The sequence below is a fragment of the Macaca nemestrina genome, chromosome 7, assembly GCF_043159975.1.
Source record: "Macaca nemestrina isolate mMacNem1 chromosome 7, mMacNem.hap1, whole genome shotgun sequence".
Taxonomy (NCBI): domain Eukaryota; kingdom Metazoa; phylum Chordata; class Mammalia; order Primates; family Cercopithecidae; genus Macaca; species Macaca nemestrina.
This window is the reverse complement of record NC_092131.1, coordinates 167,577,992-167,593,950: the sequence shown is the minus strand read 5'-3', so window position 1 is coordinate 167,593,950 and position 15,959 is coordinate 167,577,992. Positions and strand designations below refer to the sequence as shown.

Genomic DNA, 15,959 nt, shown 5'->3' with positions numbered 1-15,959 from the left:
CCTTAACTGTTCATAGTTTGTCCCAGAAACTCGACTTCTAGAATTGTATTCCAAGAAACTAGTCTAAGATGTAAACACAAATTTAGGCATAAGGATACCTATTTCAAACTTGCAGCCACAAAAATACACACAAAATCTGTATGTGCAAAAATAGCAAAACAGTTAACTCAATTCCATGAACTATTAAGAGGCCACTGAAATACCAACACAGCATAATTTCTCCTGTATCAAAAAACTTTGAAATGAAAAATGGAATACACAAAGGAATAGAAAGAATTTCAATTATGCTGAAATATGCACAGAAAAAGACCAGAAGGACTTATATTGAAATGTTCATTTCAATTAATTTTAGTTGTTATCTCTGGAGACATTTGGTGCTTTCCCTAATTTCAGTTTATGGTTTTATATAGAAAGCATCTATTGACGTTAGTAACTAAAAAATGAGTCAGAAAAAGAATTTGATTTCAGGTGCTCAGGAGGTTGAAATAGAGGGCTCCTTTGGGCCCAGGAGTTTGAGGCTGCAGCAAGCTATGATGATGCCACTGCACTCCAGCATGGGTAACAGAGACCCTATCTCAAAAAATAGTAATAATTTAAAAAGAATTTGAACAATACCCCCCAGAACAACATCTTTATTCACATCATTCTGCTCCCTCCCTTCCCATACTATCTGTTCTTACACATACACAAATATATGCAGATTTTTAAAAATCCTTTTTTCAATTAAATTATTTCTCCACTTCAAATGCCAAATACTCTAAAGAAGTAGTTTATACTCATTTTGATTCTTTTTTTTCCCAAGCCGGCGAATTCACTGATTTCTAGAGCAGGTTACTGACTACCTCCACTCAAACTCTGCACATGACTCCATACGTCATGGAGCTCCATTCTCCCTGTGTGCACCTTTCAGCGCTGACCTTCCATCCTACACTTATTTTCCTCACAATGCTCACAAATGCCCTTGACCTGTATTTCCTCCTATACCTTCAACCTCAGTCATGTTCCCATCCACAAAACTTCCCCACCTTAGTATTAATCAGCACATCACAAACAGAATTCAACACATATTTCTAAAGCAATATCCTCAGCACACTATTCCCTGCTCAAGGTCTTCTTATCAATAATCACACCAAATAGAAACACACGCCTGTCTCGAATTCAAGACTTTTAACCATCTGCCTTTTCTGGCCAATCTTGCTTTCCATGACTTCAACACATCAACTTTCCTTCTCAAAAGACAAGCATCCAATGCACCCAAACACACCATGTCCAAGGTTGTTCTGGGCCTGTTCCCATGTTCTTTTAGAAGCTTAGAATATCTGCTTTTCACCTGTCCTAATCTGACATCTCCAACGTCCAGTCTCTTACCTTTCTAGATTTCCCTCAAAGTTGCGGTCCCTTGTTCATTATCTTGTGAGGGGAAAACGAAAGGGTTCATGATCTTTAGTACAATGGCCGCCTGACCCACGGAAAAGGTTTAATGTTTTCATGCAGTTTATTCCACCTCAGCTAAACTGCATAAAAACATTAAAACAAACTCTCATTCTAATTGGACAATTCTAAGAAGTATTTTCCTCCCAGACTCATAAAAGAAGCCTACAGCCAGGCATAGCGGTGCACGCCTCTGGGAGGCCAAGGTGGTGGATCACTAGAGGTCAGAAAGTTCAAGACTAGCCTGGGCAACAGAGCGAGACTCAAACTCTACAAACAAACAAACAAACAAACACACATTAGCTGGACGTGGAGCACCCGCCTGTAGTCCCAGCTACTTAGGAGGATTGCTTGAACCGGGGAGTTCAAGGTTGCAGTGAGCCGTGACCATGCTACCGCTCTCCAGCCTGGGTGACAGCGAGACCCTGTCGCAAACAAATGAAAACAAGCCTACAGCACTACTTCTTTAGTTCTGAAGCACTGTAAAGTAAATTTTACATTAATAATTTCTAAACCAAGAAAATGAAAACCTAAATTAATTATAAGACCCCAAAGAGAAAATATCTTTTAAAACAATCAAGACCATAACATTCACATACCTTCTATTTGGTCAATGCAGAGACACAGATCTTTTTTCCTAAGTCTGAATTTAAATACAAAGCTTCAGAGCCTGGAAACATCTAAAATTATACCCAGGACTTACAACTGGCCTAGGCTCAATGTTGTTGGAATCTGCTCCAGTAAATTTGCTACCGTTCAAATGTGTTCTCTCCAAAATTCAGGTGTTTCTAATGTGATGATATTAAGAGGTAGGACCTTTAAGAGATCAGGCCAACAGGGCTCCTTCCTCCTTAATGGGATTAAGGCCCTGATGAATGAGGCTTCACACATGGGACTAGCTTGCTCTCCTGCCCTTCTGCCTTCTACCATCTGAGGATGCAACAATGCCCTTAGACACCAACTGTTGGTATTTTCATATTGGACTTCTCAGTCTCCAGAACTGTTAGAAAATAAATGTCTGTTCCTTATAAATCACCCAGTCTCTGGTATTCTGTTATAGCAGCATAAAACAGACTGAGAGAAAATTCCTTGATGATTTTTCAACAAGAGACAGTTTTACTACTTCTGGTGAGTAGTCCCTAACATGTTCTCAAATTCTCCTTTTACGCAAACACAACATTTTTTAAACGTAGTAGTTCCTCTTCCTAAAAATAACCAAATGCAGGCTAAGGACGGATTAGTATTAAATATAAATACAACTTTGGTGGTAAAAGTTAAGGACTTTTGTTTTCCACAAAATCAAATCCAAAGAATTCAGATAAAGCTATTTGCTCAAAGGCGTATCATCAGAGGAAAAGCCAGAGTTGAGAAATTATATTGCATTCCAAATACAATGTGCTTTCAATTATTCCACATTAATAGTAGCTTACAAAGGAGATTTATGGAATTACTCAAAAATGACAACATTTATGAAATGTCATTCTTATATAAAATACCTACTTCAGCCATCTCCTCTTCTTCCTCTTCCTCTGAAGTCACTTCCTCTGTTGTCCCATTCTGAAACAGAGAAAAAATCTGCCAGGGTTACACAGGCTGAATACAGGCTAAGTCCATTAGAAGACTGGTGCCATAGCTTTAGGGACACACTCTCAACCATCTGTCACTGCAGTGCCACTACCAGAGAGCTTATTAACATTAAATGTTTATTTTTAAATCCAACTATGGTTTGACAAACAACAGTCATCAGCTTTTAAAAATGGAACAGAAAATAAAAGAATTAGGAATAAAGAAAAGCAATCAAATATAAATATAAAACATAAAAAATATAAGTAAAATATAAAGCAAAACTGAAAAAAACGTTAAAACGGAATCTAATTTAAAATAAGAAAACATTTTACTTACATGGCTATGTGTATAAGAACAATGGCTTATTTTGTTTAAAATAAATATCACAAACTATCCATTCCTTAAAATAACTACCTTTTTAACTTTGAAAAGCCTGAATCATTACATAAATTCAACTGCCTTTCATTTTAAAAGATCAGATTGTGATTTATAGACACTTCACAAAACTAAGAATTATGAAATGATTACCACCTCACTAAAAGGCAAATTTTAGTTTTAAAAACATATTATTTACTACAAAATACCTCTCTACAAGACAGAATTTACCAACTGACACAATTGACAATCATCAAGTTTAGAAATGAATTTAATGGGGTTTTAGGAAGGGCCTTCATGCTCAGTTTGGGCAAATTTCAAAAGATAAGCTTCCTGGCCAGTGTACAGTATATAAATGCATCTTTAATCATGAAGGCCAGTTCAGGTTAGAATCCAGAATACGTAAAATATCAAGAAACTAGGATTCGGAGATCCAGTAAGACCAACAAAGGTCTCAGCACTTTCTAAGCATCTGTTCTCAGATACTCTGATAGAGGAATACTTAAGAAAAACAAACCCATGATCACAGAGGGTGTTAGAACTCTTCTGGATTAGTGAGCTGGAGAATGCCACGTAGATAAACATACCCATGCAGAATTACTTGTATTTCCTTTAAATCTGCATCTCTTTAGACATTCTTTGTCTTCTAAAATTTAAATGGAAAAAGGAAGCAAGCAGCAGCTTCCAAAATGTAATTCACCCCTTCTTCATTTCCCTAAATTGTTATATTACAAATCAAAGTATTCTGGGTATCTAAAGTATATATACTTGGCCTAAAAGTCCCAAAGACTTTGGTTGTATCAGTGATTAAAAGAGCACTTTTGAAACACTCATTGCCCAGGTGTGGGGGCTCATGCCTGTAATCCCAGCAATTTGGGAGGCCGAGTTGAGTGGATCACGAGATCAGGAGATCGAGACCATCCTGGCTAACATGGTGAAACCCAGTCTCTACTAAAAATACAAAAAATTAGCCGGGCGTGGTGGCGGGCACCTGTAGTCCCAGTTACTCGGGAGGCTGAGGCAGGAGAATGGTGTGAACCCAGGAGGCAGAGCTTGCAGTGAGCCGAGATAACGCCACTGCACTCCAGCCTGAGTGACAGAGTGAGACTCCGTCTCAAAAAAGGAAAAAAAAATGCTAATTTCAGTGCCTACCCTGAGAATCTGGGGTTTTGTTGTTGCTGTTGTTTTTTGAGATGGAGTCTCACTCTCTCACCAGGCTGGAGTGCCGTGGCAGGATCTCGGCTCACTGCAAGCTCCGCCACCTGGGATCAAGTGATTCTCCTGCCCCAGCCTCCCGAGTAGCTGGGACTACACGCGCCTGCCACCACGCCCAGCTAATTTTTGTATTTTTAGTAGAGACAGTTTCACCATGTTGACCAGGATGGTCTCGATCTCTTGACCTCATGATCCACCCACCTCGGCCTCCCAAAGTGCTGGGGGGAATCTGTTTTTAAAAAACTCTCTGAGGTGATTCTGACATGCATCCATGTCTGTAACCATCAGCCCAGTTACTCTCTTTCATTTTACAAACGACAAAGCTGAGCCCCCACCCCTCAAAAAGGGTAAGTAATTTAATCAAAACAAAAAGTGAGTTAGGGTTGTGAAATCCTAAGATGAATTTCTTTTCAGGATGTGGCCTGGTCCTCTTTCCAAAACCCCACCAAAATGACAGTATTTTATTAAAAAGAATAAGTCTGCCTCAGCAGCAGAAAAATAACAGCTACAATGAGAATACCCTGAGTGAACCAAAACCACAGGGACATGCTGGAAGACACAAAGCAGATGGAATCAGACTGCTGGGCTTGACAAAGCCACAAACCCAATCCAAATAATGGAGGGACCACTTTTTTCCAGAACAATCTAACATTCTTTACTGTACTTCTCCCAGCTACAGTTGGTAAGGATCACCCTCTGATATAGGAAGCCTGTCTTGATGGCCTCTTACTATGAGTGTGAAAACCAGAGAAAAAAGACAATGTTTTTAATATAACTCAACACAGCAGCAAAATCTTGAAAGAGACACCATCTCTGCCTTTTAACTCAGGAGCTAGAAAGCTCTCCTGCCAGCACCTCCCCATCCTCGTGCCACAGGATGAGCATGAGTCTGCAAACCAGGAGAGGGAGGCCACAGCAGAAAAGAGTGACAATTTTGAAGACACCTGTGATGGTTAATACTGAGTGTCAACTTGATTGGATTGAAGGATGCAAAGTAGTGATCCTGGATGTGTCTGTGAGGTGTTGCCAAAGGAGATTAACATTTGAGTCAGTGGGTTTGGAGAGGCAGACCCACTCTTAATCTGGGTGGGCACCATCTAATCAGCTGCCAGCGAGGCTAGGATGTAAAGCAGTCAGAAAAACATGAAACATCTAGACTGGCTCAGCTTTCCAGCCTACATCTTTCTCCTGTGCTGGATGCTTCCTGCCCTCGAATATCGGGCTTCAAGTTCTTTAGCTTTGAAACTAGGACTGGCTTTCTTGCTTTTCAGATTGCAGATGGCCTATTGTGCGATCTTGTGATTGTGTGAGTTTAATACTCCTTAATATAAATATGTGTGTGTGTATATATATATACACTTTAGTTCTGTCCCTTTAGATAACTCTAATGCAACAGTCATATCAACAACTAATACTGATCAATGGTATATCTCATGTATAAATGAACAGATAACCATGCACCACAGAGAGTTGAAGAAAACTAGCAATCTGAAAGGAAGGTGCCAAGTCAAATAAGCACAAATGACCTGAAGCACTGCCAATGAAGGAAATAATCAGAATTTAAAAACCTAATTGGAATCTTCAGCAGTAACTGAGAAGATACTGTATCCACAAAACAAAAAACAGGTTACTATGTAAAAGACAATTCTAGTAATAAAAATAAGATACCCTCCCCCTGAATAAATAAAAAAAAAAAACACCTGTAGGAGGGCCAGAGCACAATAGACTTCTCAACAAGGCATTTATGATTAGGAAAATAAAACTGTGACATTCCCTTAGAACAGAGAAAAAAAGGAAATGGAGGGGGAAAAAAGAAAGGGAATAGTTAAGGGACATGGAAGATAAAGAGATCTAACATTCATCCACAGGATGGAAGGGAATAAAAAGAAAGAAAAGAGACAAACGCTGTTGAGCCAAAGAAAAACTTGAGAATATTAAGTGGCTCTGAATGCCCCAAAGGAATACTGAAAGCCAGACACGGTGGCTCATGCCTATAATACCAACACCTCAGGAGGCCAAGGTAGGAAGATCACTTAAGCCCAGGAGTTCGAGGCTAGTTTGGGCAACATGGTAAAAACCCATATCTTCAAAAATTTTTTAAAAATTAACCATGCATGGTGGTGCGCACCTGTAGTCTCAACTACTCAGGAGACTGAGGTGGGAGGACTGCTTGTGCCCAGAAGGTAAAGGCTGCAGTCAGCCGTGATCGCACCACTGCACTGCAACCGGGCAACAGGGCAAGACCCTATCTCGAAAAACAAATACTGAAAAGTAAAACCCCACACATTACAATTACAGAGAAAATCATACTAACTACCAGAAAGAAGTAAGAATCAGATAGGCATCAGACTTTTCATTTGTAACAATAAATATCAGAAGATAAAAGTGTAAAGAACTGGGAAGAGACTCAATTATAAACTTAAAATTCTATATCTAGCTCCATCAAGACAGGAAGCATCTCTGTGTATGTTTGCCTCTGGATTCTCCACACCAATGTGGATATCATTCAGGGCTATACTTGAGGGACAGGGAGCAGGAGACACAGTACAAGAAATAGCAATGAGCAAAGACAACAGTAACACCAACAGTGAAGTCTAAACGATTGCTCACAGGTCACAGGCCATATTCTCTGACCACATTGATGCACTAAAAATAACTCCAAGACCATGTGAAAATGCTTTTTAAAAAGTTATTTTTTCTAGATTATTGGGTAAAAGAAGAAATTGATCCTCATGCCCCAGTCATCCAACTAGTAAGTACGTGCCCCAGAGAAATGCTGGCACAGGGGTACCATGAAATACAGACAAGAATAATCACAGCAGCATTCGCTGTTCCTAACGACACTGGAAACAATACAGATGTCTGCAAATAGTCAAGGGGATAAACAGTATGGTGTATTCAATAATGGAGTAAATACAGCAATGCAAAAGAACTATAGCTACACACAATAGGAACAAATTTCACACATAATGTTGAACACAACAAAGGTATGAAAAATACATAAAATATAATTTTCAAAAGCTCAAAAAATAGGCGACACTAAATTATATTTTTTAAGGATGCACACGAGTGATAACACTAGAGAAAAATAAAGAAAGATGAGTGTACAGAGAACAGCGATCTGGAAGCAGCCGGCAGACGTTTCTGTAGTGCTAGCAATGTGCGTTCTCTTCACCTGGGTGCTGGCTAGGTTCCCAAGTAGTCACTCTAGCTGTGTGTTACACGAAGCTTATGTTTTACATATTTTCAACACATGACATATCTCACAACAAAAAGTTTTAACAGTAAGAGCAATGTGAACAAAAGATGGAATAAAACTACTTAGAAAATACAAACTATTTAGAAAACAGATCTTAAAACTTGTGCAATAAAGTCAAACAGCACCCAAAGAAAATATATACCCTTACATGTTGGTTTAAAAAGCAATTTAAATTACATTGATCTACTAAACTAGAAAAATCAAAATAAACAAAACAGGGAAATAATTAAGACATAAGCAAAAAGTGAAAAAGAAAACACTGGACGTAAAAAATAAAACGAAAGGAGGATTCTTTCAAAAGACTAAGATAATAAAACAGTCAAGCCTCTAATAAGTAATTAAGATAAAGAAAACTTCTGAAGTGAAAAGGGCATATAGACACATGTGAATATGATACAAAAAATGAAAACTTAATACATCTTTACAACAGCCTAGAAGTATGGATGAAGCAATCCTTTTTTTTTTTTTTTTTTTTTTTTTTTTTTTTAAAGACTCTACAGTTACTAAAACTAACTGAAAAAGTGGGAAATCTGGAGACCAACACATATAGAAGAAGAAAAACGGCAGTCAAAGACTCATCCTCCAAATTGGATATTTATTTAAACCAGGGTTTCTCAGCCTCAGTGATATGTATATACTGGACAGGCAATTCTTTGTGGAGGGTTCTCTTATGTGTTGCAGGACGTTTAGTAACATCCCCTCTACCCAAGAAATACCAATAGCACCTCCCATCATGACCAGTTATGACAACCACAAATGTCTCCAGATTATTTCCAAATGTCCCATGGGGGGCAAAAATCTCCTCCAGTTGAAAATTACTGTGTAAACTAGAGCTACATCCCAGATCTTAGAAAAAAGACGTAAAGCCTCCCAAGTCAGCCCTGCACACCCTCGGCACTGAAATGAAATAAGAGCTGTGAAGGAAACAAACAAAACTATAATCTTATTTAATATAAAAGTAAAAACACAAAAATAAAATACTACCATATCCATTCTAACAGCATTTATTATAGGAATACAAGGATGATTCAAAATTAGGAAAATTTCATCAAGTAATTCACAAATTATATTTCTGCAGAGAATTGAAGGCACAATCATGAAAAACAAAGTAGCTCTACATGCATTAAGTCCATGATCTATTCAGTGAAAAACACAGGCTGCAGATGTCTTACAGAGGGAAAACTGAACACTGAACACATATTTCTCCCATCTGCTTTTTTTCCTGAGGCTCCATGGGAATTACGGTGAAGAATGAACATTGTATAAACACACACAACTACAAAAAAAAGGAATGGGGTTACCAATAGAAGAGAATTCACCTCCAATAGACAACGACGGTAAACGAGAAATGGTTAATTAATGAAGCAAAGCAAACAAAGGTGGAGGTTAGGGGGACACCGAGAACAAGGAGGCTAATTTGTCCCACAGTACCCTGGAGAGGCACTAGACTCAGGCACCAGGTACCCTCGAGAGTGGGACTGACAGGCAAGACTGTAAACAGATTAACCAAAAGCCTACATACAGAACACATTTTCCAGGCCCTGAAACGCATTGTTCTCCCCCATCTCCTTAAGCAGAACTCAAGCAAATATGTATCTACCTCAGGCAAGAGAATGGAGATTTCATCCCCAGAGGAATGGAGTAGTACCTGCCATCATTTATGATGGCACAAGGAGGTAAGATAGAGGGGTGGGGATAACAACTGGGAATCAGCATAAATTCCCCCTAAAAACCCTTCCTCCTAAAAGCTATCAGTTGACAAGTCTTGACCACAAAGAACTCCCAATCATTTTTTTTTTTTTTTTTTTTTGAGACAGTGTCTCACTCTTTTGCCCAGGCTGGAATGCAGTGGCATGATCATAGCTCACTGCAGCCTCAACCTCCCAGGCTCAAGCGATCCTCCTGCCTCAGCCTCCTCAGTAGCTGGGACTACAGGCGGGCACCACCAAACCCAGCTAATTTTTTATTTTTTGTAGAGATAGGGGTCTCACTATGTTGCCCAGGCTAGTCTTGAACGCCTGGGCTCAAGTGGTCCTCCCATCTCGGCCTCCCAAAATGCTGAGATTATAGATGTGAGCTACCACACCCAGCCTCCCAATCAGTCTTTTAGTGCCTCTCTCAAATATGAATGAACAAAAGAGGGAATTTTAAAAAAGACTACAAATGATGAGCAACATAGAATAGATATTTGAGGAAATGCTTTTGAAAGAAAAGTAAGACCAAAATAAACTGACAAAAAAAATATTAAAGAAAAAAGAGACACTAGGGAGAGGACAAAAAAGTATCAAAATAGCTCCCTAAAGACACTTGTGAATATATTACATCTATAAAACAAAAAACAGAATATGAATAAGGAATAATCGCAGAAGAAAAAGTTCTTAGAACTCAGGCTTCATCTTTGGAGTTGGTCCCCAATGAGCCACAACTCCCGTCATTCATGTCCTTGGAAGGGCCCATTCCACAGTGAATCTAGGTTGGCTCCGAGACTTACTTTAACCTATAGAATGTGGGAGAAACGACACTGGATGTGTTCCAGGTCTAAGCCTTAAGAACACCTGACAGCTTGCACTTTTGTGCTTCTGGAAGCCAAAAATGAGAACTATCTTCTTGGAGAAAGAAAAGCTACATGAAGAGGCCCGAGAGAATAAGATGCTATGTAGAAAGGCCACAGGAAGAAACACCAGGGCAGCAGACCTGTGGGTGAAGACGTCGTCTCAGACATTCCACTGCCGCTGAGCATCCAGACGACCAGTCCCTGCCACCGTCTAACTGCACAGTGAGAGCTCCCAAACGAGACCAGCAGAAAAACTGTCCAGCTAGCCCATTAACCCACACAATAGTGAGAGAGAGACAAATTTGCTGTTTCATGCCATTAAGTTTTGGGATAATTGGTTAAGCAACAATAAATAACCAAAACAAAACTTAAAGTTATGCCTCTCCAAATAAAATTTCCCAAAAGCTTGTACACACATGGCCACAGCAGCAGTATTCACATTAATCAAAAGGTAGAAACAACTCAAATGTCCCACAGTGGATGAGTGGATAAATACAACTTAATACAGCCATTTGGCTGCAGTGAGCCAAGATCGCGCCATTGCACTCCAGCCTGGGCAACAAGAGTGAAACTCTGTCTCAAAAGATAAAAATAAAAATAAAAAAATATAGCCATTCAGTGGAATATCATTCAGCCACAAAAATGAATGAAGTACTGACATGCGCTACAACAGGGATGAACCCTGAAAACATTATGCTGGAGAAATAAGCCGGACACTAAAGGGCACATGTTGTCTGATCCCATCTTTATGGATTATCCGGAATAGGCAAATCCAAAGTGAGAGAAAACAGATTTTTCATTGAGGGGACTGAGGGGAGAGGGAAGAATGGGGAGTGACCGTTTAATAAGTACAGGGTCTCCTCTGGGGGCAGTGAAAATGTTCTGGAGCTAAATATCAGAGGTGGTTGCACAACATTGTACTAAATGCCACTGAACTGTACACTTTAAAATGGTAAACTCTGTGTTCCATGTGTATTACTACAGTTTAAAAATAATGGGAGAAGCAAGAGCAAGGAGAGCCCTCTAAGGGTCTCAAACACATGCCCTATGAGAGCACCTTCACCCAAGCTCTACGTTGGTCACCCGTCAGCTTGTACTGAGCTAACCCTCCAGTGACTGACACCCAGGCAAAGTGGGAGATGACCCAGGAAGGGTGGGTTATCTGCCTCTTCTCCTGGTCACCTGCCTCACATACCAGGTGCCACTCTGGGTCCATCTGTGGGGAAAGTGGAAGCTCTGCCACTTACAGCCCCCAGTGCTGCAGAACTAGAGAGAATTCCATTTGGTTTTGTTCAATTCTCAAATGAGAAAATCATCACCAACCCTTTCTAATACCATTGCTTAGGGGCCAGCATGGCTGCTTCTACATGTCTGCTGCAAACACCTGCAATTTTTCCATCCTGCTAACTTAAAAGCAAGAAGCCCTGTGTGCATAGTTTAATGACAGCAACCTACTGGGGCTAAAAATCAATCACATGGCTCTAGGAGGCTCAAGCCTATAGTTCTCCTAGGAGGCTTGACCTGTGACCTCTCCTGTATTCACCCAGTGGCCTCCACACTTGGCCCTGAGCCCTGCACACATTCTGAGAAAACTTGCTTGACATCTGAAAAATGAATGCAACGATGGTGCCCAAGCCAAAAGGAAATTAAACGATCATTAGTAAGTCAATATTAGACTTCAATTTCCAGAGGACATTTTCTATAGTATTTACCTTCCACTCATTTACACAGGCCAGATCTCTGTTCTCCTAATATGAGGAGTCCACAGTTCTGGTCAATAAGATTAGTCCCAATAAGAAAAAAAAAAGCAACTGAGTTTAGTCTCGATGGAACTGCCTAAGGCTATAGACATTAAAACAGACTCCTACAACTCATAATTTAAGAACAAGTCTCACCAGATGACATATAAAGAAGATACCAATGATCCAGTTAACTTCACTAAATCTACCTGTCTACTTTTATGAATATACAAAGAATACCTGGGATATTTAAATTTGTGGAAAAGGCGAGAGGATAGCAGAAATAGCTGTTATTTAATGATGGATTTAACAATATATGTTTATTTTAATGACACTCACAAGGCATGACCACAACCACTTTACTGTAAGCCATAGCCTGTAGGATCCATGTTCCTTCCACTCCTGCCAAGGTAGGACCATGACCCACACAAGACCTAGGAGAGAAGGGGAGGCTCCCCACCTCCCGCTTAGGACGTGGTTGTATTATTTACTCAGGGCTCATTTTGGCCTTGAATGTCCTCCTAAAACCTCCCAGGGATGTGCCGACCCACCGCCCCATGACCACACACGCCAAGTCCACAGGCCCACAGGTCCACAGGTCCACAGGTCCACAGGTATGGGTATAATCATAGCTCATCCCTACTGTGGCTATATCCAAACAGTTTTGATTGGCCCAAAATGTTTTTGCTTCTTGTGGGTGATATGGTTTGAATATTTGTCCCCACCTCCGTCTCATATTGAAATGCAATCCCCAATGCTGGTGGTGGGGCCTGGTGGGAGGTAGGTGTCTGGATCATGGGGAGAATCCCTCACGGATAACTTGAGCCATCCTCTTGGTGATAGGTGAACTCCTGCTCTGAGTTCACAAGAGATCTGGTTGTTTAAAAGTTACACACTTTTAGCGGCCGGGCGCGGTGGCTCAAGCCTGTAATCCCAGCACTTTGGGAGGCCGAGACGGGCGGATCACGAGGTCAGGAGATCGAGACCATCCTGGCTAACACGGTGAAACCCCGTCTCTATTAAGAAATACAAAAAACTAGCCGGGCGAGGTGGCTGGCGCCTGTAGTCCCAGCTACTCGGGAGGCTGAGGCCGGAGAATGGCGTAAACCCGGGAGGCGGAGCTTGCAGTGAGCTGAGATCCGGCCACTGCACTCCAGCCTGGGTGACAGAGCGAGACTCCGTCTCAAAAAAAAAAAAAAAAGTTACACACTTTTAAACAACCCCCCGATCAATCAATCACTCTCTCTCTCTCTCTCCCCCATTCTCACCATGTGAAGTGCTAGAACAGCCTAATACAGTGTGATTCTGGCTACATGGGTGCAGACTGGCTCAACTTAGTTTTAGAAGATCCAAACTGGCTTGAGCCAGTCATCGTCCAAAAACCTTTTATTTCTTATTTCTTTTATTGTGGTAAGTATACATAACATAAAATTTACCATCTTAACCATTTTTAGGTGTAGAGTTCAGTGGCACTAAACACATTCACACTGTTGTGCGATCTTCACCATCATGCGTCTCCAGAACTTTTCCATCTTCACAACTGAACCTCTGCACCCATTAGACAACAGCTCCCCACTCCCTGCTCTCTCCAGCCTCTGGCCACCCCCATTCTACTTCCTGTTTCTGTGATTCTACTGTGCGTGCCTCAGAGAAGTGGAATCACACAGAACTTGTCCTTTTGTGACTGGCTCTAGCAGGATGTCCTCAAGGTTCATCCACAATGTAGCCTGTGTCAGAATTTCCTTCCTTTTTCAGGGTGAACGAAATTCTATTGCACGTGAAATCCTTTTCTGTGTTCGCTAAGCCTGCGGTTCAGAAGAGCAAGAGGAGCCTTGACCTGCCATTACTTTGTCTGTGGAGTGGGTTTTGAGGGCTGGGGAATGGCTAGATGACCCCCCTCTCTTGAAGATGAACACAGATATTTCTAAAAGTGGCTAGTATGCTATATCGTTCACATACTTGGGGCCCAATGAATGAATCAAGAGGGGGCAGACAGGCTCCAGAGGCAGAATCAGAGGCCACCTGCAAGGACATGAGCTGAAGGACAGAGGCTGATGAAACAAGCGGGTAAATGAGTGATGCTGCCACACATGGCAACAGCCTGCACCCTGACATCGCACCCAAGCAGCTCTTGGGCAGCAGCGTCTCCCCACCTTAAGTCCAGCTCAGGCTCCCGGCCCTGCACAGCCTGGCTGCACCCAGAGCAGACCTGGCGGGCCACTCATGGGGCAGACCCAGAAGTGAGTCAGCACCCAGTGTCTCTTAAGAGGCCCAGGACAAGGCTGGGTGCAGTGGCTAACACCTGCAACCCCAGCACTTTGGGAGGCTGAGGTGGGCGGATCACCTGAGGTCAGGAGTTCAAGACCAGCCTGGCCAACATGGTGAAACCCTGTCTCTACAAAAATACAAAAATTAGCCAGGCATGATTGCGGGTGCCTGTAATCCCAGCTACTCGGGAGGTTGAGACAGGAGAACTGCTTGAGCACAGGAGGCAGAGATTGCAGTGAGCTGAGATCATGCCATTGCACTCCAGCCTGGGCAACAGAGCAAGACTCCATCTTGGGGGAAAAAAAAAAAAGGACCAGGACCAGACAGAGGCCTGGACCACGGGTAGCTGTTGACACTGGAGGAGCGGAACAGCTTCTGTGAGCCTAGCCCAAACATCCTTCAGCTCCAACAGTTTGGGCCTTGGCTTGGTCTCAGCTGGAGGGAGATCAGCTTCTCTTCTGTGAAGGCTGACTGGGGAATTAGGGACAGACATGGGTGTGGCAGGTCCTGGAGGCCTCTATCAGCCCAGGGGCTCCATTCTGTTACACATCTCCTTTCTGCACACGTCTGAGTTGTGCGTAGTTTTCCTGAGCTGCCCGTGGTATTATCTGACATAGGATTAGGAGTTATTCTTAGTCAGCCCCCTATTACCATAGTCCCATGTCTTTTCATAGTAACTGACTAGCAATGGTTACAATCTAAATGCTTTGGGTTTGTAAAATTCCCGTGACTGCCATCCCACCACCATGGGACTTCCTATGCATCCCACAGCTCCCTGTAAACACAGAATTGTTGTGAATGACAGGAACACCCCCAAAGTGAAGTCAACTGACACTTAACATTCTTGAGAGAGAACACAAGACATTAAAATACAAGTGCTGAAAATCCAAGAGTCAATATGATTTCCATTCCAAACCCAAGCTCTCAGCACACACACACACACACACACACACTCAAATTCATGAATTCTTCTCGGAAAAAAATGTTTAATAGTTAAGGCTTTAAAAAATATGAAAGCAGTCCACATAATTGGCCAAATACAAGTTCCTTCACACAAGTCCAATAATCACATCTTCTTTATATACTTACAGTGAAGCTTTTTTTTTTTTTTTGGAAGGCAGCTTTTCAAATGTGTTTATCAGAATGCACGCTGACTTTGCCATAATTAAAATACAGTTATGCTGACATTCACTGCCCTCATTAGCATGCGTTTCTTCCCTGAGGTTTTTGTCAAACCTTCAAAAAATCATTTTCCAAATAGTTATTCACAGCTAATTGCCCATCAGGCCAAGGCCCCCGGGCTTTCAGAGAGGCGTCCACTGTGAAATGCACTCTGGACCCCACCCCAGCCACCAGGCCACCCAACACTGGCCACAGCAGTGTGTGAGCACCAGCACCCCCACGTCTTTGCCACTGCCCTGCTGGTCTGAGTACACCCCTGAGGATGGAGGGGCTCTCCCAGACACTGTCCCACCATGAGCAGACCCAGGGCAGCGGGCACGAAATCCAACCTCTCTTCTAGGGTGGGAGGAGGGGTGTCTTCTGCGAGACA

At 41.8% G+C, this 15,959-nt stretch overlaps 1 protein-coding gene across 1 annotated transcript in view; it reads right to left on the bottom strand.

Annotated features, from left to right (window-relative positions):
- Positions 1–657: 657 nt before the first annotated feature.
- Positions 658–15,959, bottom strand: part of LOC105493224 (uncharacterized) — a 118,072-nt gene continuing 102,770 nt past the window's right edge. The window contains 2 exon segments of the mRNA XM_071099259.1: positions 658–1,856; positions 2,932–2,988. Of these exon segments, the coding sequence (XP_070955360.1) occupies positions 1,824–1,856; positions 2,932–2,988 (90 nt within the window). The 3' untranslated portion in view covers positions 658–1,823.